Genomic DNA, 22,715 nt, shown 5'->3' on the forward strand with positions numbered 1-22,715 from the left:
GTAAACCCGGGAGGTGGAGCTTGCAGTGAGCTGAGATCCGGCCACTGCACTCCAGTCCAGGCGACAGAGCAAGACTCCGCCTCAAAAAAAAAAAAAAAAAAAAAAAAGTTGACATTGAAGACCAGAAAGGTTCACTTGATGAAAGTCCCCAAAGCTAATGACTTAATGCTGGGCCTTTTTTTCCTCTTTCACAGCTGTCTCTCAAAGAGAAACATGCTAAAACAAGAACATGCAATGGCAACAGGACAAAAGCTGCATTTCAATATAACGTCCTAATAGTAATGCTTTTTAACATTATAGTTTTTTTCTAAGATATAATTAGTCTTCTTTCCTCAAAGATTCTTCTCCTTAAATACTGTAAGAAAACTATTTTATGTTAATCAACCAGAGCTCCTCTTTGATAAGGAGCTTATCAAAGCCTTGCTTATCATTTCTCTTCAGACCCAAATAAGAAAGGAGTTTATCTTCTGCTTCTTAAATGAAGTCAAACTCCTAAGTGCTAACTCCTACATTAAAATTCTTGTCCAGAAAGGAAAAGAATTTATAAGTAGCACAAATCTAATTCAATTTAATAAGAAAAAGTTAAATTTCTTCCTTTTCATATACAAAATTAAATAAATAAAACCTGGGAATATCTAGACATGATTGTGTACAACCTAAACTATAAGCTCCTTGAGGGGCAAGACAGGGCAGGAACCAGCCATGTCCTCTGAGGCTTTGAATATCCCAGAGCAAGCCCCTTCCGATTTAAAGTGTGTGTTTATAGAGAGATGAAGGGTAGAGAATGGGGAGAGAACGAATGAGAGAATGAACAAATGGCTCTCAAATGCAGGGATAATTCGTTCTTACCACAGGCTAACGCTGGAGCCGACTTCCAAGAGGCAATCTGAAAGGGGTAGTTCCATGCTCCTATTCCCACACATACCCCAAGTGGTTCTCTTCTGGTATAACCAAAGGATCCACCTGGGAGCTGGATGTGTTCACCTACGGGGAAAACAGGAGTAAAGCAGGATGCAGGTCTGTGTTCCCCAAGATTTCACCAACATCTGTACCAGTCTGACTTGTATTCTAGTCAACACAGCCTCCCCACTGCTCCCAATACACCAGGCTCAACCTGTCTCCATTCTTCTATTTGTTCCAGTCACTCTTCCACTGGCTCCACATATTCTCTCCACATAGAGAATCCTGCCTATCCTTCAAACACATGATCATCCTATTTGATTTAACAACGCTCTAAGAATTTACTGAGCCTTTATGAGATAGTTTAGATGAAACAAAATGGAAATGAGAGGAACACTCAACAGCAGGGGAAGCATGTGAGCTCCCGGCAACCTTCCTAGGCCCTACCAAGGCCCTACCAATCATCCAATATCAATTGTCGAAAACTTTATACACTGTCAAAAAAAAGTTTGCTAAATAGATAAAACTGGTAAATATGACAAATTGATTCTTGTGAAAAGTGGTTTTTCAGCACTTTGGTCTAAAGCTCAGGTATCATGCTAGGTGCTTTACATGCACTATCTCATTTAATCCTTAACCCAAGAAGGTAGGAATTATTATCTCCAGTTTAGATTAGGAAACATAAAGTAATTCCCAGGCCACCCAGGTAGAAACTGACAAACCCAAGACTTTCACCCAGTTCTGTCTTAATTCCAAAATCTTTGCCCTTCACCACTAGGCCCTGCTCTTCTGCCTCACTATCAGCTGGTCACAGACACCAGGTGAGGACTTACCAGCCATGGATGCAGCCAAGCCTGCATAATACTCCAGGCACTGCCAGGAAGTGTCAATGTCCAAGCGGGCCTCAAAGATGGACTTGCCATTGTTGATGCATTCCACAGTGGCAATTTCATCCTCCCGTTCCTTTGGGTAAAGCAGGAGACTAGATTTAAGACATATTCCAATATGTCTTGATGTAATTAATGCTTAAATAGAATACATTGCTCAATTTTTAAAACTAAAAATAGTTTTCACTTTAAATGAAAAGAAATGGCAGTGCTACATTTAGAAGAGAGATAAAAGCTTATAGCTGAACAGCAGCAGCCCTGTTCTTCCCTCGTGAATTAACTGACAAAGATTTAAGACCACAACTTTATATCAAGATCAGTCAGTAAAACAAGGGCAAGACCAGGCAGGAATGAACCTATGCCCTCTGCAGCTCTGAAAGTCGCAGGGCAGGCCCATTCTGGTTCGAAGTGTATATTTATTGAAGAGGTGAGGGGTAGAAAATGGAGAGAAAATGGATGGCTCATAAATGGAGGAATAATTCATTTTGGAAAATGAAAGTAATACGTATATGTACATAAATATCTATGTATGTTTGCTCATATATGGTAAGAGAAAACAGTTCTTAGGGAAATTATACAAAATATTCTAACACACAATTGCATTTAAGAGGTTGTAATATGCATCACTTTAATTCACCCAAAGAATTGCGGCATATTCTCTTCTAATACTTTCTAATACTTAGCATTCAATCAACAGTATTTTCAAATACTGTTTCTAGTTCTGGGCTCCACAACTTACTAAGGATAAAGATATTCAACAGATGGTCCACGGATGAGCTTAAAGGTTTAGGAAATTAGACCTAAAAAAGAACGCTAAATAATGCCTTTCTTTGGTCTAAAGATGATAAAAGAATTGAATATGTAAGAAAGAGGCAGTCGCTATTATGGGTCTAATTTAAAATAAATAATAGGGCGAATATCGGAACATACATAAAAGATGAATCAAGCAACTGACAAGAAGGAACATTCTCTTTATAAAACTGATAAGCAGTAAGGCTGGCCAGAAGCAAAATGGAGTACAACAGAAACTAACTCAACCATCTAACCACAGTACAAAGCTCAGAAAAGATGAGAGTAGGAATATGAAAACCAACATGAAATACAAGAAAGGACAGTTGGATAGTGAGATCTGGACATGCTGTATTTCTATAAAGACCAGAGGTATAAAGTGCTTTGACTCATTCATTCTACATTCATTACTAGGGAAAAGAGTATCAGTCCTGTCTATCCCTTTAAGAGCTTACTTCTAAAAGGGCAAGTTAGTACATTTTAAATAAATATTGGAATTATTGAATAGACATGTTCCTTCAGAAAGGATAATGTGTTTATCATCAAACTTGGTCTAAATTAAATTCTCTTCTAAACCAATAATTTACCTTCTCCCTTTCTGATTCTATACTCAACAAAACAATCTTTTGACAATTAACTTGTTTCCTGGTATGCTGACACTAGAAAGAGGTTACCCTAGGAGGACAACACACATCAATTCTTACACCAAGCATAAATTATTCCCCACTCTTAAGTTTCTTGAGTATAATTAACAAGAAAGCTTTCCAAAGGTATAATCAACCATAGTAGCTTAAATTTTGTTTCTTGAATTCAAGAGGAAACTAGGCCCTAGGGAGGCTAGTGCATTAATTGGTTGAATAAAGTGATGAATCAATACAAAACATTTCAAATACAGGGAAGAGATATTACACTGGCAATAGTGAAACACAGTTCTGCTTACACTTCAGTGTAAGAATGAACAAAAAGGAAGTAATATGTGATTCTATCGCTGCTAAGTCCTGGAACATTTACCAAGAGAATAGAAACTTACTCTTGAGATTTTTTTCTCTTTTAAAATAATGGATAGGCAAGCAGTTTTGGTGACGTTTTGGGGTTTCAACTCTCAGAGAAAATTCAGTTTACTAGATGGCCTTGGGAAATTTTTTCTGTGTTATTCTATTATTCTCCATCCTTAAAAAAAAAAAAAAAGTTATCTACTAAAGAGCAGTAGGAGATCTTCTGATATAATATGTAAGGATCATCAAAGATGTCTCTGACAAAAATTTCTGCCAGCTACTATTGCAAGAACAACCATAAGATAAAATTGTTCACCATAACAACATACTGCTACAAGTATTTCTTAGGAAATACGTGTGTTGTTCCCAAACCTGTTCCTCTTCTATATCACCCTGCTTTACAGTATGAACTTGACCAGGTGTCCACTGGAATAAAAGATTAGAAGCCAAGGGTAGGTCCCTCACTTCTCCCTTTCACTTCGAACCCCTCAGCAGGCCTTAATGTCTAACTTTGAAGCCCAACAGACTAGCTCTTATACTTACTAGTTATATGACCTAACACAAGCTATTTAACCTTTCTGAGCATTTTCTCATTTCTCAAATAGGTAAAATAGCTATATACATCCCAAGATGCTTTTGATAATACAATTATGTACAAAAATCACCTTGCCCAGAAGGAAAAAACTGGAGGAAGGGAGAGATAAATTACAGTACAGCCCGCTAAATGCTAAACACGTAAGCACAAGACGCAAGAAAAACAAAGGAATAGCAGCAAACTCAGCATCACGGCACTGCAAAAGCATGAGGTGTGAGAGTATACACATGGTAAAGGAAGAAGGACCAGTAGTGCAGGAGAGCTGGGTCTTAGAGTGTGTGAAAAGACCAGGCTGAAGAAACAGGGCCTGAGGGCCATGTTAATGAGGGGGACCATGTCCAGTTTTACCCAGGGATGTACCATGATCAAATGTGCATCTGTAGGAGGAACACTCTGGTGGCGCTGTACAAGACAAACCAACCTGGGCCAGGACTGGAGGCAAGCACATAACCTACATATACACTCTCTTCTCTATTTAGATAGCTTTGTCATCATTTTAAGTAACATTCTCTTTCTCCTTTTAATCCAAATGATAGCTACTTCACAAGGGGTCTCCAACTGAAAAATGACTGGGTCTCACAGACAAGATCTGTACAATCTGGTAAAAGTACCAAAGGATCCAAAGTAAAAATGAGAAGATATGGGAAAAAATGTTCATTTCCACTAGGAATCAATGAGCTTCCAGCCAAAATGGAGTAACAGGGACCAGATTCACTCTCCCACTTTAAACAACTAAAGACACCAGATAAAATACATGAACCATTTTCAGACATCAGACATTAGGCAACTTAAGGCAGTGGTCCCTGGAGGAGGGAACCAATGAGATGAGCCCTACAATTGCTGCAGCCTTCTGCCTAGAGAAAGTTTTCAGGCCAAGAGCAGGGAGGAGGAAGCCAAGTGGCGCCCAGCAGGCACAGGAGTTGAGAAGACAGGTTGGGAGTTTAGGGAACATTGAGTGGCTACAGTTCTTCAAGGCTGAGTATGGAAGGGAAAAGAGCTGCACAGATAGAGAACCCCAGAAATCTGCAGATTCCCCTTTGAATACCAGTGTGAGAAAACTACGCAAGACTGGGAAAGGGACTACCCAAGAAGAAAAGGTTAAAAAAAAAAGCCCCAGAACTCACACAGGGCCAGGTGTAGTTCATGTTCTGACCAGCCACAGTGAGAAAACCTCCTTAACACCCAGATGACAGGGTTAAGCAGTCAGAAGGGTATTGAATAACAGGGCAAAATTTGCTGATCTAAAAGCAAGCCTTCCAAGGATCAAACTGATTCCAAGTAACTTCACTGTGCCCCAGAACAAAGCTCAAGAATATTTTTTAAAGTACAAGACTGTCCAGCACCCAGCAATATAATATGCACTAGTGATTCACTAGAAATCATATGTCTAGTGATCAAAAACTATCAGGTGTGCAAAAAGCAGAAAACCGCAACATTTAACCAGGAAGCGAAACTAACCAATAAAAACACATTCAGAAATAACACAACAGAACTAGTAGACAAGAACATTAAGTTATGACAGCTATACTCCGTATGTTCAAGAAGGCACAGAAAAACATAAGCATGTTAAGGAGAGCCATAGAACACATATATAAAAGACTTAAATCAATCTAGAGATGAAAAATACACTGGATGAGATTAACAGCAGATAAAACACTATACAAGACCAATGAACTTGAGTCACAACAATAGAAATTACCTGAAAACAACACAGGCACACACAGGGGGTGGGAGGGAAGGCTCAGGAGGAGGAAAAAACCCATAAACACACCCAAAAACTGGAAAAGGAACTGAGCATCAGTGACGTGGGATAGCTTCAGGCAGCCCAATATATTTGTAATTGGAGGCCCTGAAGGAGAAGAGATGGAAGAGGGGGCAGAAAAAAAAAAAAAAATCTAAAGAAATGATGGCCAAATTTTTTTTCCAAATGAAACAAATTTACAGATCCAAGAAGATTAATAAACCTCAGGGAAAATACATAACAAGAAAATTGCACCAAAAGACATTATAATCAAATTGCTTAAAACCAGTGATAAGAAGAAGAATTTTAAAACAGCCAGGGGTAGGAGGAGTACATTACAAAGATACAAAAATAAAAACGACAGTAAATTTCTCTTCTGAAACAATACAAATCAGAAGACAGTGGAGCAACATCTTTAAAGCACTGAAAGAAAAAACTACCTATAATTCATTCAAAAATTAATGCAAAAAAAAAAAAAAAAAGACTCTTTTAGACATACAGAATCTGAAAGAGTACCAACAGACCTGCAATATAAGAAATGCTAGGCTGGCGGGGCGCAGTGGCTCATACCTGTAATCCCAGCACTTTGGGAAGCCAAGGTGGGCGGATCACTGGAGGTCAACAGTTCGAGACCAGCCTGGCCAACACGGTGAAACCGCGTCTCTACTAAAAATACAAAAATTAGCCAGGCATGGTGGCACGCATCTGTAATCCCAGCTACTCAGGAGGCTGAGGCAGGAGAATCACTTGAACCCGGGAGGCGGAGGTTGCAACGAGCCGAGATGATGCCACTGCACTCCAGCCTGGGTGACAGAGAGACACTCCGTCTCAAAAAAAAAAAAAAAAAGAGAGAGAGAGAGAGAGAGAGAAAGAAAGAAAGAAATTCTAGGCCGGGCACAGTGGCACACACCTATAGTCCCAGCACTTTGGGAAGCTGAGGCAGGAGGATGACTTGTGCCCAGGAGATCAAGACCATCCCGGGCAACATGAATAAACCCACTCTCTACAAAAAATATAAAAATTAGCCAAGTGTGGTGACATCTGTCTGTGGTCCCAGCTCCTCAGGCCGCTGAGGTGGGAGGATCGTTTGAGCCCAGACGGTCAAGGCTACAGTGAGCTATGATTCCACCACTGTGCTTCAGCTGATGAGACAGAGCGAGACCTTGTCTCAAAAAACAAAACAAAACAGAAAAGAAATGCTGAAGAAATTCCTTCTAGTAGAAGAAAAAATGATAGCAGACAGATATCTGGGCCTATACAAAGGACTGATTAGTATCAGAAATGGTAACTATGTGGACAAATGTAAAATATTTTACCTTATTCTTAAAATATTTTTAAAAATAATTGTTTACAGCAATAATTTTTTTAAAATTCCAGCCTGGGAAACATGGCGTAACCCTATGTCTACAAAAAATAGAAACGAAAATTTGCCAGGTATGGTGGTGCGCACCTACAGGAGGCTGAGGCAAGAGGATCCCCTGAGCCCAGGAAGTTGAGGCTGCAGTGAGCCATGACTGTGCCACTGCACTCGAGCCTGGGTGACAGAGCGAGACCCTGTCAAAAAAGAAAAGAGCAAAGAACTGTAGATCTTGATTAACTAGAAAAATCACTTAAAAGAAAACTGAGGGCTAATATGATTGTAGGTGTGGTCACAGAGTGGGATCTATTCAGTTATGGAACAAATTGGGGTGAAGGCAGGTCCAGAGCATCATCAGACAAGAGCTTTAAAGAAAGGTATGTTTTTGATTAATAAAACACCACACAGGTATCAAAAGAAATGCAAAGGGGAGGGTAAAGTAAAAAGAAATGAAAATTAGTATCAGACAACAGATTTCAGAGCAAAAAATATTATTAGATATTACCCAGGATCAATAAAAGTCATTTCTTAACAATAAAGGAGCCAATTCTTAACAGTCCTACAATACTGCTCATTCACAGGAAAAAAAAAAAAAATGGACAAATGAAAATAATAAATTATCTGCTTTGAGTTATCTTTGGTTTATTGAATTAAAAATAATTTTTTAATAACAGGAAAATACTTCATTGGGAGAAAATTCTATATGAATATTTTGGTATTTCTTCATGGTCAGGGCTTTCCGAGCAAAGGACACTGACAAGTGGATTGAACAGCAAAGGCTTTGAAAGGCAGAGACAGTATCTCCCTAAAGATAGAGAAATCTGGAGAATTTTCGAATTGTAAACCTCTTTACTTCCTGTTCCTGGAAACATCTGCTTATACTCCAGGATAAAAAACTTAGCAATACCCTCCCTCTCAACCCTAGAGATTTGCTTAATAAGTAATCTCAATCTCTCTCACTCTCTCCCCAGAGAAGAGGACGGGTAGATGTGCCAGTAGCCTCTATTTAAATGAATCTCAGAAGTTTAGTTCTTCTCCTTTGGTGCAACTTCCTGCATGCACAGGGATCTCACCTGGTTCTCATCCCATCCCCTCTCCCACCATGGTGACTGGCTTTGAAAACAAAACTAGGTTGGGCGCGGTGGCTCATGCCTGTAATCTCAGCACTTTGGAAGGCCAAGGTGGGACAATCACCTAAGGTCAGGAGTTCAAGATGTGCCTGGCCAACATGGGGAAACCCTGTCTCTACTAAAAATACAAAAAATAGCCGGGTGTGGTGGCATGTGCCTATAATCCCGGCTATTCAGGAGTATGAGGCAGGAGAACTGCTTGAACCCAGGAGGCAGAGGTTGCAGTAAGCCAAGATTGTGCCATTGCACTCCAGCCTGGGTGACAGAGTAAGACTTCATCAAAAAAAAAAAAAAAGAGAGAAAGAAAAAAGAAAAAAGAAACTAGTGCTAAGGTATTGCTATGGCTGCTGCATTTTGCTGTAATAAACTATCCTTTTCTGTGACCCACAAAGCCTCATGTCTCTTGCCAGAATATATATATGTATATAATATACATATATTATATATAATTGTATAATTTACAAATATAATATAGATTATACATATTATATAAATTATATATTAATATATATTAATATATTATATATTATAATATATGTATAATATATAATATATTATATATTATAAATATAATATATATTTTATATATTAATATAATATAATATATATTAATGTGTATAACATAGCTTATATGTATATAATTATGTATACATGTATTATATGTGTTTTATATGTATATGTATGTAATATATACACATATACCACACACTCTTGAAAGTAGGGGAACTCTCAGACTCTTCACAGTTTCTGACTTAACATACTTAAGATGAAAACTCACCACAGACCTACCAGTCAGATATCCATGATTCTTATTTTGATGCATTTTCTTCTGAATTTTCTTTCCATAATGAGCATCTGGTACTTCTGATCTTTAAGACTATAAAAAGTTTAACTATCGGAGTCTAGAACCAAGATGGCCGAATACGAACAGCTCCGAACTGCAGCTCCCAGCGGGACTGATGCAGAAGACGGGTGATTTCTGCATTTCCAACTGAGGTATCAGGTTCATCTCATTGGGACTGGTTGGACAGTGGGTGCAGCCCACGGAGGGTAGCCAAAGCAGGGCAGGGCATCGCCTTATCTGGGAAGCACAAGGGGTCAGGGAATTCCCTTTCCTAACCAAGGGAAGCTGTGACAGATGGTACCTGGAAAATCGGGACACTCCTGCCCTAATACTGCGCTTTTCCAACAGTCTTAGCAAACAGCACAGCAGGAGATTATATCCGACACCTGGCTTGGCGGGTCCCACGCCCACAGAGCCTTGCTCATTGCTAGCACACCAGTCCAAGATGGAACTGTGAGGTGGTGGCGAAGCTGGGGGAGGGGCGTCTGCCATTGCTGAGGCTTGACTAGGTAAACAAAGCATCCTGGAAACTGGAACTCGCGGCTCAAGGTCTGCCTGCCTCTGCAGACTGCACCTCTGGGGGCAGGGCATACCTGAACAAAAGGCAGCATAAACTTCTGCAGACTTAAAAGTCCCTGTCTGACAGCTTCGAAGAGAGTAATGGTTCTCCCACCATGGAGTCTGAGATCTGAGAATGGAGAGATTGCCTCCTCAAGTGGGTCCCTGGCCCCCAAGTAGCCAAACTGGGAGACACCTCCCAGTAAGGGCCGACTGACACCTTGTATAGGCGGGTGCCCTTCTGGGACAAAGCTTCCGGAGGAAGGATCAGGAAGCAATATTTGCTGTTCTGCAATATTTGCTGTTCTGCAATATTTGCTGTTCTGCAGCCTCCACTGGTGACACCCAGTCAAACAGAGTCTGGAGTGGACCTCCAGCAAACTCCAAACAGACCTGCAGCTGAAGGTCCCGACTATTAGAAGGAAAACAAACAAACAGAAAGGAATAGCATCAACATCAACAAAAAGGGCATCCACACCAAAACCCGATCTGTAGGTCACCATCATCAAAAACCAAAGGTAGGTAAAAACACAAAGATGGGGAGAAACAAGAACAGAAAAGCCGAAAATTCTAAAAATCCGAGTGCCTCTTCTCTAAAGGATTGCAGCTCCTCGCCAGCAACAGAACAAAGCTGGACAGAGAATGACTTTGACAAGTGACAGAAGTAGGCTTCAGAAGATTAGTAATAAATTTCTCTGAGCTAAAGGAAGATGTTCGAACCCATTGCAAAGAAGCTAAAAACCTTGAAAAAAGATTAGACAAATGGCTCACTAGAATCAACAGTGTAGAGAAGACCTTAAATGACCTAATGGAGCTCAAAACCATGGCATGAGAACTATGTGATGCATGCACAAGCTTCAGTAGATTCGACCAATTGGAAGAAAGGGTATCAGTGACTGAAGAGCAAATGAATGAAATGAAGCAAGAAGAGAAGTTTAGATAAAAAAGAGTAAAAAGAAACGAACAAAGTCTCCAAGAAACACGGGACTACGTGAAAAGACCAAATCTGCGTTTGATTGGTGTACCTGAAAGTTACGGGGAGAATGGAATCAAGTCAGAAAACACTCTTCAGGATATTATCCAGGAGAACTTCCCCAACCTAGAACGGCAGGCCAACATTCAAATTCAGGAAATACAGAGAACACCACAAAGATACTCCTTGAGAAGAGCAGCCCCAAGACACGTAATTGTCAGATTCACCAAGGTTGAAATGAAGGAAAAAATGTTAAGGGCAGCCAGAGAGAAAGGTTGGGTTACCCACAAAGGGAAACCCATCAGACTAACAGCAGATCTCTCAGCAGAAACTCTACAAGCCAGAAGAGAGTGGGGGCCAATATTCAACATTCTTTAAAAAAAGAATTTTCACCCACAATTTCATATCCAGTCAAACTAAGCTTCTTAACTGAAGGATAAATAAAATTGTTTACAGACAAGCAAATGCTGAGAGATTTTGTCACCACCAGGCCTACCTTAGAAGAGCTCCTGAAGTAAGCACTAAACATGGAAAGGAACAACCGGTACCAGTCACTGCAAAAACATGCCAAATGGTAAAGACCATCAATGCTAGGAAGAAACTGCATCAACTAACGAGCAAAATAACCAGCTAACATCATAATGACAGGATCACATTCACACATAACAATATTAATCTTAAATGTAAATGGGCTAAATGCCCCAATTAAAAGATACAGACTGGCAAACTGGATAAAGAGTCAAGACCCATCAGTGTGCTATATTCAGGAGACCCAACTCACGTGCACAGACACACATAGCCTCAAAATAAAAGGGATGGAGGAAGAACTACCAAGCAAATGGAAAACAACAACAACAAAAAAATCAAGGGTTGCAATCCTAGTCTCTGATAAAACAGACTTTAAACCAACAAAGATCAAAACAGACAAAGAAGGCTATTACATAATGGTAAAGGGATCAATGCAACAAGAAGAGCTAACTATCCTAAATGTATATGTACCCAATACAGGAGCACCCAGATTCATAAAGCAAGTCCTTAGAGACCTACAAAGAGACCTAGACTCCCACACAATAATAATGGGAGACTTTAACACCCCACTGTCAACATTAGGTCAACGAGACTGAATGTTAACAAGGATATTCAGGACTTGAACTCAGCTCTGCACCAAGCGGACCTAATAGACATCTATAGAACTCTCCACCCCGAATCAACAGAATATACTTTCTTCTTAGCACTACATTGCACTTTTTCCAAAATTGACCACATAGTTGGAAGTAAAGCACTCCTCAGCAAATATAAAAGAACAGAAATTGTAACAAACTGTCTCTCAGACCACAGTACAATCAAATGAGAACTCAGGATTAAGAAACTCACTCAAAACCACACAACGACATGGAAACTGAACAACCTGCTCCTGAATGACTACTGGATAAACAACGAAATGAAGGCAGAAATAAAGATGTTCTTTGAAACCAACGAAAACAAAGTCACAACATACCAAAAACTCTGGGACACATTTAAAGCAGTGTGTAGAGGGAAACTTATAGCACTAAATGCCCACAAGAGAAAGCAGGAAAGATCTAAAATCGACACCCTAACATCACAATGAAAAGAACTAGAGAAGCAAGAACAAACACATTCAAAAGCTAGCAGAAGGCAAGAACTAAGATCAGAGCAGAACTGAAGGAGATAGAGACACAAAAAAAACCCTTCAAAAAAAATCAATGAATCCAGGAGCTGATTTTTTGAAAAGATCAACAAAACTGATAGACTACCAGCAAACTAACAAAGAAGAAAAGAAAGAAGAATCAAATAGACGCAAAAAAAAAAAAAAAAAAAAAAATGATAAAGGGGATATTACCACCAATCTCACAGAAATACAAACTACCATCAGAGAATACTATACACACTTCTCCGCAAATAAACTAGAAAATCTAGAAGAGCCGGGCGCGGTGGCTCAAGCCTGTAATCCCAGCACTTTGGGAGGCCGAGACGGGCGGATCACAAGGTCAGGAGATCGAGACCATCCTGCCTAATACGGTGAAACCCCGTCTCTACTAAAAAATACAAAAAAACTAGCCGGGCGAGCTGGCGGGCGCCTGTAGTCCCAGCTACTCGGGAGGCTGAGGCAGGAGAATGGCGTAAACCCGGGAGGCGGAGCTTGCAGTGAACTGAGATCCGGCCACTGCACTCCAGCCTGGGCGACAGATCCAGACTCCGTCTCAAAAAAAAAAAAAAAAAAAAAAAAGTTAAAAAAAAAAAAAAAAAAAAAAAGAAAATCTAGAAGAAATGGATGCATTCCTGGACACATACACCCTCCCAAGATTAAACCAGGAAGAAGTTGAATCCCTGAATAGATCAATAATAGACTCTAAAATTGAAGCAATAATTAATAGCCTACCAACCAAAAAAGTCCAGGACCAGATAGATTCACAGCCAAATTCTACCAGAGGTACAGAGACGAGCTGGTACTATTCCTTCTGAAACTATTCCAATCATTAGAAAAAGAGGGAATCCTCCCTAACTCATTTTATGAGGCCAGCATCATCCTGATACCAAAGCCTGGCAGAGACATAACAAAAAAAAAGAGATTTTTAGACCAATATCCCTGATGAACATCAATGCAAAAATCCTCAATAAAATACTGGCAAACTGAATCCAGTAGCACATCAGAAAGCTTATCCACTACGATCAAGTCAGCTTCATCTCTGGGATGCAAGACTGGTTCAACATACACAAATCAATAAACGTAATCCATCATATAAACAGAACCAAAGACAAAAACCACATGATTATCTCAATAGATGCAGAAAAGGCCTTCGACAAAATTCAACAATGCTTCATGATAAAAACTCTCAATAAACTAGGTATTGATGGAACATATCTCAAAATAATAAGAGCTATTTATGACAAACCCACAGCCAATATCATACTGAATGGGCAAAAACTGGAAGCATTCCCTTTGAAAACTGGCACAAGACAGGGATGCCCTCTCTCACCACTCCTATTCAACATAGTGTTGGAAGCTGTGGCCAGGGCAATCAGGCAGGAGAAAAAAATAATGGGTATTCAATTAAGAGGAAGTCAAATTGTCCCTGTTTGCAGATGACATGATTGCATATTTAGAAAACCCCGTTGTCTCAGCCCAAAATCTCCTTAAGCTGATAAGCAACTTCAGCAGAGTCTCAGTATACAAAATCAATACGCAAAAATCACAAGCATTCCTATATACCAATAACAGACAGAGAGCCAAATCATGAGTGAACTTCCATTCACAATTGCTACAAAGAGAATAAAATACCTAGGAATACAACTTACAAGGGATGTGAAGGACCCCTTCAAGGAGAACTACATATCACTGCTCAACGAAATAAAAGAGGACACAAACAAATGAAAGAACATTCCATGTTCATGGATAGGAAGAATCAGTATCATGAAAATGGCCATACTGCCCAAGGTAATTTATGGATTCAATGCCATCCCCATCAAGTCAGATGGGTAGATTGCAAAAATTTTCTCCCATTCTGTAGGTTGCCTGTTCACTCTGATGGTAGTTTATTTTGCTGTGCAGAAGCTCTTTATGACTTTCTTCACAGAACTGGAAAAAACTACTTTAAAGTTCATATGGAACCATAAAAGAGCCTGCATTGCCAAGACAATCCTAAGCAAAAAGAACAAAGCTGGAGGCATCACACTACCTGACTTCAAACTATACTAAAAAGCTACACTAACCAAAACAGCATGGTACTGGTACCAAAACAGAGATACAGACCAATGGAACAGAACAGAGGCCTCAGAAATAATACCAAACATCTACAACCATCTGATCTTTGACAAACCTGACAAAAACAAGAAATGGGGAAAGGATTCCCTATTTAATAAATGGTGCTGGGAAAACTAGCTAGCCATATATAGAAAGCTGAAACTGGATCCCTTCCTTACACCTTATACAAAAATTAATTCAAGAGGGATTAAAGACTTAAATGTTAGACCTATAACCATAAAAACCCTAGAAGAAAACCTACGCAATACCATTCAGGACATAGGCATGGGCAAGGACTTCACGACGAAAACACCAAAAGCAATGGCAACAAAAGCCAAAACAGAGAAATGGGATCTAATTAAACTAAAGAGCTTCTGCACAGCAAAATAAAGTACCATCAGAGTGAACAGGCAACCTACAGAATGGGAGAAAATTTTTGCAATTTACCCATCAGACAAAGAGTTAATATCCAGAATCTACAAAGAACTTAAGCAAATTTACAAAAAAAAAATCAAACAACCCCATCGAAAAGTGGGCAAAGGATATGAACAGACACTTCTCAAAAGAAGACATTTATGTAGCCAACAGACACATGAAAAAATACTCATCATCACTCGTCATCAGAGAAATGCAAATCAAAACCACAATGAGATACCATCTCACACCAGTTAAAATGGTAATCATTAAAAAGTTAGGAAACAACAGGTGCTGGAGAGGATGTGAAGAAACAGGAACACTTTTACACTGTTGGTGGGACTGTAAACTAGTTTAACCATTGTGGAAAACAGTGTGGCGATTCTTTATAAAGATCTAGAACTAGAAATACCATTTGACCCAGCGATCCCATTACTGGGTATACACCCAAAGGATTATAAATCATGCTACCATAAAGACACATGCACACGTATGTTTACTGTGGCACTGTTCACAATAGCAAAGACTTGGAACCAACCCAAATGTCCATCAGTGACAGACTAGATTAACAAAATGTGGCACATATACACCATGGAATACCATGCAGTCATAAAAATGGATGAGTTCATGTCCTTTGTAGGGACATTGATGAAGCTGGAAACCATCATTCTGAGCAAACGATCACAAGGACAGAAAACCAAACAATGCATGTTTTCACCCATAGGTGGGAATTGAAGAGTGAGAACACATGGACACACAGTGGGGTACATCACACACTGGGGCCTGTTGTGGGGTTTGGGGATGGGGGAGGGAGAGCATTAGGAAAAACACCTAATAAAAATGACGAGTTTATGGGTGCAGCACACAAACATGGCACATGTATACATATGTAACAAACCTACATGTTGCACACATGTCCTTTAGAACTTAAATAAAAAACCACATGCACACGTATGTTTATTGCGGCACTATTCACAATAGCAAAGACTTGGAACCAACCTAAATGTCCATCAATGATAGACTCGATTAAGAAAATGTGGCACATATACACCATGGAATACTATGCAGCCATAAAAAAGGATGAGTTCATGTCCTTTGCAGGGACATGGATGAAGCTGGAAACCATCATTCCGAGCAAACTATCACAAGGACAAAAAAACCAAACACTGCCTGTTCTCATTCATAGGTGGGAACTGAACAATGAGATCACTTGGACACAGGGCGGGGAACATCACATGCTGAGGCCTGTTGGGGTGTGGGGGGCTGGAGGAGGGATAGCATTAGGAGAAATACCTAATGTAAACGATGAGTTGATGGATGCAGCAAAGCAACATGGCACCTGTATACCTATTTATCAAACCTGCACGTTGTGTACATGTACCCTAGAACTTAAAGTATTAAAAAAAAAAAAAAGAGGCAGGATTATCACTTGTTCCTTGCAGCTCTGGACTCCCAGGAAGAAGAGGCCTGGTCAGATTCTGGGAGACAAAAGAAACCTTTTGTTTCCGCTGGGTTTCAAATAGAGGACCTTCCATGTGTTAGGCCAGCGTAGTAACTACTACACCACAGAAACCCTTTGCATTGCAGGCTTTTTATATTTTGAGTTGAGTATTTAATACTTGTTTTTACAATTATTTTTTAGTTGACAAAAATTGTACATATTTATGATTTTTTTTAAAAAAGTTTAACTTTCTTTTTTCAAAGGGAACATCTACAAATCTTCCCAATTAAAGTAACAATACTTAAAACCCTATCTGAAAACAAATCTGAAAAAGAAAGGTAGACTTGAGAGTCATCAAAACAAAGAATAAAAAAGAAACAAGTAAACAACATGGTTTAAAAAGAAAAGGAAGGCTGGGTACGGTGGCTTACGCCTGTAATCCCAGAACTTTGTGAGGCTAACATGGGTTGGATTACTTGAGGTCAGGAGTTCAAGACCAGCCTGGCCAACATGGTGAAATCCATCTCTACTAAAAATACAAAAATTAGCCGGGCGTGGTGGCACATACCTGTAGTCCCACCTACTTGGGAGGCTGAGGCAGGAGAGCTGCTAGAGCCCGGGAGGCAAAGGTTGCAGTGAGCTGAGATCACTCCACTGCACTCTAGCCTGGGCGACAGAGCAAGACTCCGTCTCAAAAAATAAAAAGAAAAAAGAAAAGGAAGATGAGCTATAAAGAGTACATTACAATTCAACACAAAGCTTTACAAACATGAAAACCTGCCAAAGGAGATGTCCAAGAGCCAAGATCCAGATGGGAAGCATCGAACAAAAACTTGTTTTATATACTAAGGTGAGCATGTGGAAAAGTTTTTCCATTTTATAAAAACGTTATGGCCTAATGTTGCATCAAAGTCGAACTGCAAACAGCACAAAGAACCCTCAGAGCAATGTCTGAGCTTTCTGGAAGGGAATAAATTGAAACATACCCTTATTATCCTGGCAGCCTCCAAAAGGATTCGGCAACGCTCCATGCCAGATTTTTGGCTCCATATTTTAAAAGCAGCTTTTGCATTTTGAACAGCCAAATTTACTTCCTTTTCTCCTGAACATGTGAAAGTCGCTATCACTCGGCCTATAAAGAGGGGAAACATCAGTTTTATCTCAAATTGTTGTCACTTTTTTTTTTTTTTTTTTTTTGAGACGGAGTCTTGCTCTGTCGCCCGGGCTGGAGTGCGGTGGCCGGATCTCAGCTCATTGCAAGCTCCGCCTCCCGGGTTTACGCCATTCTCCTGCCTCAGCCTCCGGAGTATTTAAATAAAATATTATCTATAGGCCGGGCACGGTGGCTCAAGCCTGTAATCCCGGCACTTTGGGAGGCCGAGACGGGCGGATCACGAGGTCAGGAGATCGAGACCATCCTGGCTAACACAGTGAAACCCCGTCTCTACCAAAAAAATACAAAAAACTAGCCGGGCACGGTGGCGGGCGCCTGTAGTCCTAGCTACTCCGGAAGCTGAGGCAGGAGAATGGCGTAAACCCGGGAGGCGGAGCTTGCAGTAAGCTGACATCCGGCCACTGCACTCCAGCCTGGGCGACAGAGCGAGACTCCGTCTCAAAAAAAAAAAAAAAATTATCTATCAATATTCTCTTAGTAATATTCCCTTCTTGTTTTTTTGTTTGTTTGAGATGAAGTCTTACTCTGTCGCCCAGGCTGGAGTGCAGTGGCACAGTCTCGGTTCACTGCAATCTCCGCCTCCTGAATTCAAGCAATTCCCCTGCCTCAGCCTCCTGAATAGCTGGGACTACCAGTGCACGCCACTACGCCCGGCTAATATTTTGTATTTTTTAGTACAGACCGGGTTTCACCATGTTGACCAGGATGGTCTCGATTTCCTGACCTCATGATCCGCCCGCCTCGGCCTCCCAAAGTGCCGGAATTACAGGCGTGAGCTACCGTCCCTTCTTGTTTTTAAGTATGGTTTGATTTAGTGACCATCTCTATACTAGCAGGGGGTTTTTTGTTTGTTTGTTTTTTCGTTTTTAAGACAGAGACTCGCTCTTGTCGCCCAGGCTGGAGTGCAATGGCGCGATATTGGCTCACTGCAACTTTCCCCTCCTGGGTTCCAGCAATTCTCCTGCCTCAGCCTTCCGAGTAGCTGGGATTACAGGCAGGTATGAATCACCTACTTCTGCCTCCCAAAGTGCTGGGATTACAGGTGTAAGCCACCACGCCCGGCCTAGCAGTTCTTAACTATATTTTGCGGTCACTGACACGTTTTAGGAGTCTGATAGAAGTTGCAGACTTCTCTCCAGAAAAATGTACTTAAACATATAACAGAATTACAGGAATGTCATGTCCCCTGCCCTAAACTCATCATGGATTTAGGGTTAAGAACCCCTGCCCTCTAATATTTTACAGTTGAGTTTACTAACATTAATTTCCTATTAAGTTCTGCAACACTCCTAAACATTATCTCAGAACCTCAGAGGTCTCGTAAAATGAAAGTCAAAAGTAATCAGTCTACTGGGTTATAAATTCTGACTGTAAATCCCTCGTCTATATTCTATGTAGATTATATCATACTACTGATATAGTACTACTTAATAAATATAGTGAATAAGCAGTAATATTAGGATAAGGCATTCCTAAAGAACATTTTTTTCCTCAAAAAATCCAGTATTTCCTTTTCTTATTCCATCTTTATTCCCTCTCCCTTTTCTGGTGCAAATTATGAAACAATCAGTTTTTCTAGACCCATATCCCAAGGACTGTACTGCCTCTACCAACAAGCATTCTTTAAGCTTGTCAACTCAGCAAATCCTCTTCACAAGAACTCCTGGGACTCTTTCCAGGGAGATTTCACAACTCTGCAATTTCTGTTACCAACTTGAACAGCCAGCCAGCTGGTAAAGGCAGTGGCTGAGGGTCACACACACTGTACGCAATTAAAACAACAAAGAGCAATTTTTCTTCTGTATCAAGATTGGGTCGGGGTAGAGAAGCTGTTTCCTCCTATATAAAGAAGAGATGTCATAACACCTTCTGGTTCGGCCAAGTCACTGCTCTGTGGTTTAGTGTGGATGGTCAAATACTAAATTCTCCAGTCCCCTGCAAATCAGTTTTATTGCTCAAGCTACATTTTACACAAAATATTTACATTTTTCTCCCCACATATATTCCATAAAACCCAGCAAAATAAGCACAACACAAAACCAAAATAAAAAGCCTCTTCTTCCTTATTTCTGTGACCTTCAGAGTTCCCAGAGTAAATCCAGTGCCTAGCACAGTGCTTAGCACACATTATCCACTGGATTAAAAAAGTTTTATTTCAGCAAGATGAATAAATTGTGGAGAGCTCATGTAGACCATGGTGACTATGGTTACCAATACTGCATCGTATACTTGAAATTTGCTAAAAGAATAGATCTTAAATATTTCACTATGCAAAAAAAGCTGTAACTGTGCAGAAGCAATGGATAATTAGATTGACTGTGGTAATCATTTTGTAAGGTATACATACATTACACCATGTTTTACACTTAAGTATATACAATTTTTATTTGTTAATTATACTGCCATAAAGCTGGGGAAGAAAGTACTGAATAAAGGTGGGGTTTTTTCCTTTCCCGATTCTGATTAATGTGCAGAAATATTTTAATATTAGAATGTGGTGACAAAGTCCTCATTCGTAGTCATTAGAAACTATCTGTGAGCGCTCCTTCATTCCCAGCACAAATAATTATCTTCCCCACAACCCCCCCTCCCGCCCCCCGTTCTTTTAGAATTCCTCTCCTATGCACACATTTGAAGACAATACATCAGTCCTAGTTTTAAAAGGGGAACAGCTGGCTGGGCGCGGTGGCTCACGCCTGTAATCCCAACACTTTGGGAGGCGGAGGCAGGAGGATCACCTACGCTCAGGAGTTGGAGACCAGCCTGAGTAACAAGCTGAAACCCCTTCTCTACTAAAAATACAAAAATTAGCCGGACGTGGTTGGGAGCCTATAATCCCAGCTACCAGGGAGGCTGAGGCGGGAGAAGCACTTGAGCCCGGAAGGTCGAGGGTGCAGTGAGCTGGGATCGTGCCCCTGCACTTCAGCCTGGGCAACAGAGTGAAACCCTGTCTGGAAAAAAAAAAAAAAAAAAAAAAAAAAGGAAGTTAACAGAGGCATGACTTCCCACACCAGGACTTGACGAACTCTGTTCTGGCCCCGGTAAAACTCCTCACGATCCTACTATCAGCTTTTCCTTTTCCTCCCTTCCCATCCCTGCCCAGAGGCACTCGCGTTGCCCCAGAATCGCTAGCTGCCTACACACACAACCTTAGACTCTCCACTGTCACAGTATGTGCTCAAGTTAACCCTGCAGAACACAGGAAACGGGGGCTGGCCGGGAAATCCGCGCACCCGGCCCCACGGCGCCCCAGCCTCCCCGGCTCGGTGCAGTTACCGGTTGCCGGCTCGAAAGCTTTCTCGGTGCCAGAGGCATCAGCCGGCTCCACGCGGGCCCCGCCGCGGTAATTGAGCGGCTGTGACACAACGAAGGTACCAGTGCTCATGGCGGCGACAGGAGAGGGCTGAAGACTGCGAACAAGCGGAGAGAGCCCGACCAGGCCTGCTCGGAGAAACATGAGGGGCGGGCGCGGCTCTGGGGCAGAGACTGAGAGGCCGCGGAGGGGCGGGGCCACGGGGATAGGTTCTAGGAGATTTTTGAGGCAGTCACTGGATTCCTCCGCGGTCCAGGTTAGGCCCTCGCCTCGTCAGGAGGGTGGAGCAAGACACCAGATTCCGCCCCCCCACCTCGCCATACTCCACAGAGTCTCCAGGTGGGAAGAGGACTTCCTTCTTCGTGATCAATATTTGTGTAGCAGTTTGCAAGCGTTTTCGGGTTCATCATTGCATATAAGCATCCTAGGATCCCATTCTTAATCCTATCGCCTGAAGAAAGCAGGGGATTGGCATGCCAAGAGTTTTTGGTGGTTACTTCACTGTTAAACCACCGTTTCTTTATCTGTATAATGCTTTTTAAAGGGTTACAGCAAAAAGCAAGGGGACTGTGAACGAGATAGATGATATTGTGATCTGAAACTGCTTTTTAAATTCTTAGAGAGGCTGGATGCTGTGGCTCTCACCAAGGCTGGAGGGTCGCTTGAGCCCAGGAGTTTGAGGGCAACATAAGAGAGACTGCGTGTCTACAAAAAAATTAAAATAATACAAATTGGGCCAGGCGCGGTGGCTCACGCCTGTAATCCCAGCACTTAGGGAGGCCAAGGCGGACGGGTCACCTGAGGTCAGGAGTGTCATGCGTGTGTGTCTGTGTGAAGAGACCATTAAACAGGCTTTGTGTGAGCAATAAAGCTTTTTAATCACCTGGGTGCAGGCGGGCTGAGTCCAAAAAGAGAGTCAGCAAAGGGAGATAAGGGTGGGGCCGTTTTATAGGATTCGGGTAGGTAAAGGAAAATTACAGTCAAAGGGGGTTTTCTCTGGCTGGCAGGAGTGGGAGTCTCAAGGTGCTCAGTGGGGGAGCTTTGTGAGCCAGAATGAGCCAGGAAAAGGACTTTCACAAGGTAATGGCATCATTTAAGGCAAGGACCGGCCATTTTCACTTCTTTTGTGGTGGAATGTCATCAGTTAAGGCGGGGCAGGGCATTTGCACTTCTTTTGTGATTCTTCAGTTACTTCAGGCTATCTGGGCGTGTATGTGCAAGTCACAGGGGATGTGATGGCTTGGCTTGGGCTCAGAGGCCTGACATTCCTGCCTTCTTATATTAATAAGAAAAACAAAATAGTGAAGTGTTGGGGTGGCAAAAATTTTCGGGGGGTGGTATGGAGAGAGAAAGGGTGATGTTTCTTAGGGCTGCTTCAAGCAGGATTGGGGTGGCGTGGGAACCTAGAGTGGGAGAGATTAAGCTGAAGGGAGAGCTTGTGGTAAGAGGCAATATTGTGGGGTTGTTAGAAGAAGCACTTGTCGTATAGAATGATTGGTGATGGCCTGGATATGGTTTTGTATGAATTGAAAAACTAAACAGAAGACACAAGGTCTGAATAAGAGAAGGAGAGAAAACAGGTATTAAAGGACTAAGAATTGGGAGGACCTAGGACATTTAATTAGAGAGTGCCTAAGGAGGCTCAGAATAGCCTTGCCAGCAAAGATTATTTACTTTAAGAGGGAATTTAGAGTGGCGGTTTGGGATAGCACCAGGAGATATCAGCTGTGATGGCTTGGAGAAAGTGTAAACTAGCAGTGTAAACACGAGCAGGGCATTTATGAGTACTTGAGAACGGTGAATAGGAGTATGACTAGACAGAAGATAGTAGGGATGACAAG

General features: G+C 41.3%; 1 protein-coding gene across 1 annotated transcript in view; it reads right to left on the bottom strand.

Annotated features, from left to right (window-relative positions):
* ALDH9A1 (aldehyde dehydrogenase 9 family member A1) overlaps window positions 1–21,100 on the bottom strand; it is a 41,456-nt gene extending 20,356 nt beyond the window's left edge. The window contains exons 1-4 of the mRNA XM_023207058.1: window positions 20,838–21,100; window positions 17,374–17,519; window positions 1,734–1,863; window positions 850–984 (exon numbers count right to left, since the gene is read on the bottom strand). Coding sequence (XP_023062826.1) covers window positions 850–984; window positions 1,734–1,863; window positions 17,374–17,519; window positions 20,838–21,018 — 592 coding nt within the window. The 5' untranslated portion in view covers window positions 21,019–21,100. The remainder of the gene's footprint in view (window positions 1–849; window positions 985–1,733; window positions 1,864–17,373; window positions 17,520–20,837) is intronic.
* Between the last annotated feature and the right edge of the window lie 1,615 nt (window positions 21,101–22,715).

The sequence above is a fragment of the Piliocolobus tephrosceles genome, chromosome 1 (assembly GCF_002776525.5).
Source record: "Piliocolobus tephrosceles isolate RC106 chromosome 1, ASM277652v3, whole genome shotgun sequence".
Taxonomy (NCBI): Eukaryota; Metazoa; Chordata; class Mammalia; order Primates; family Cercopithecidae; genus Piliocolobus; species Piliocolobus tephrosceles.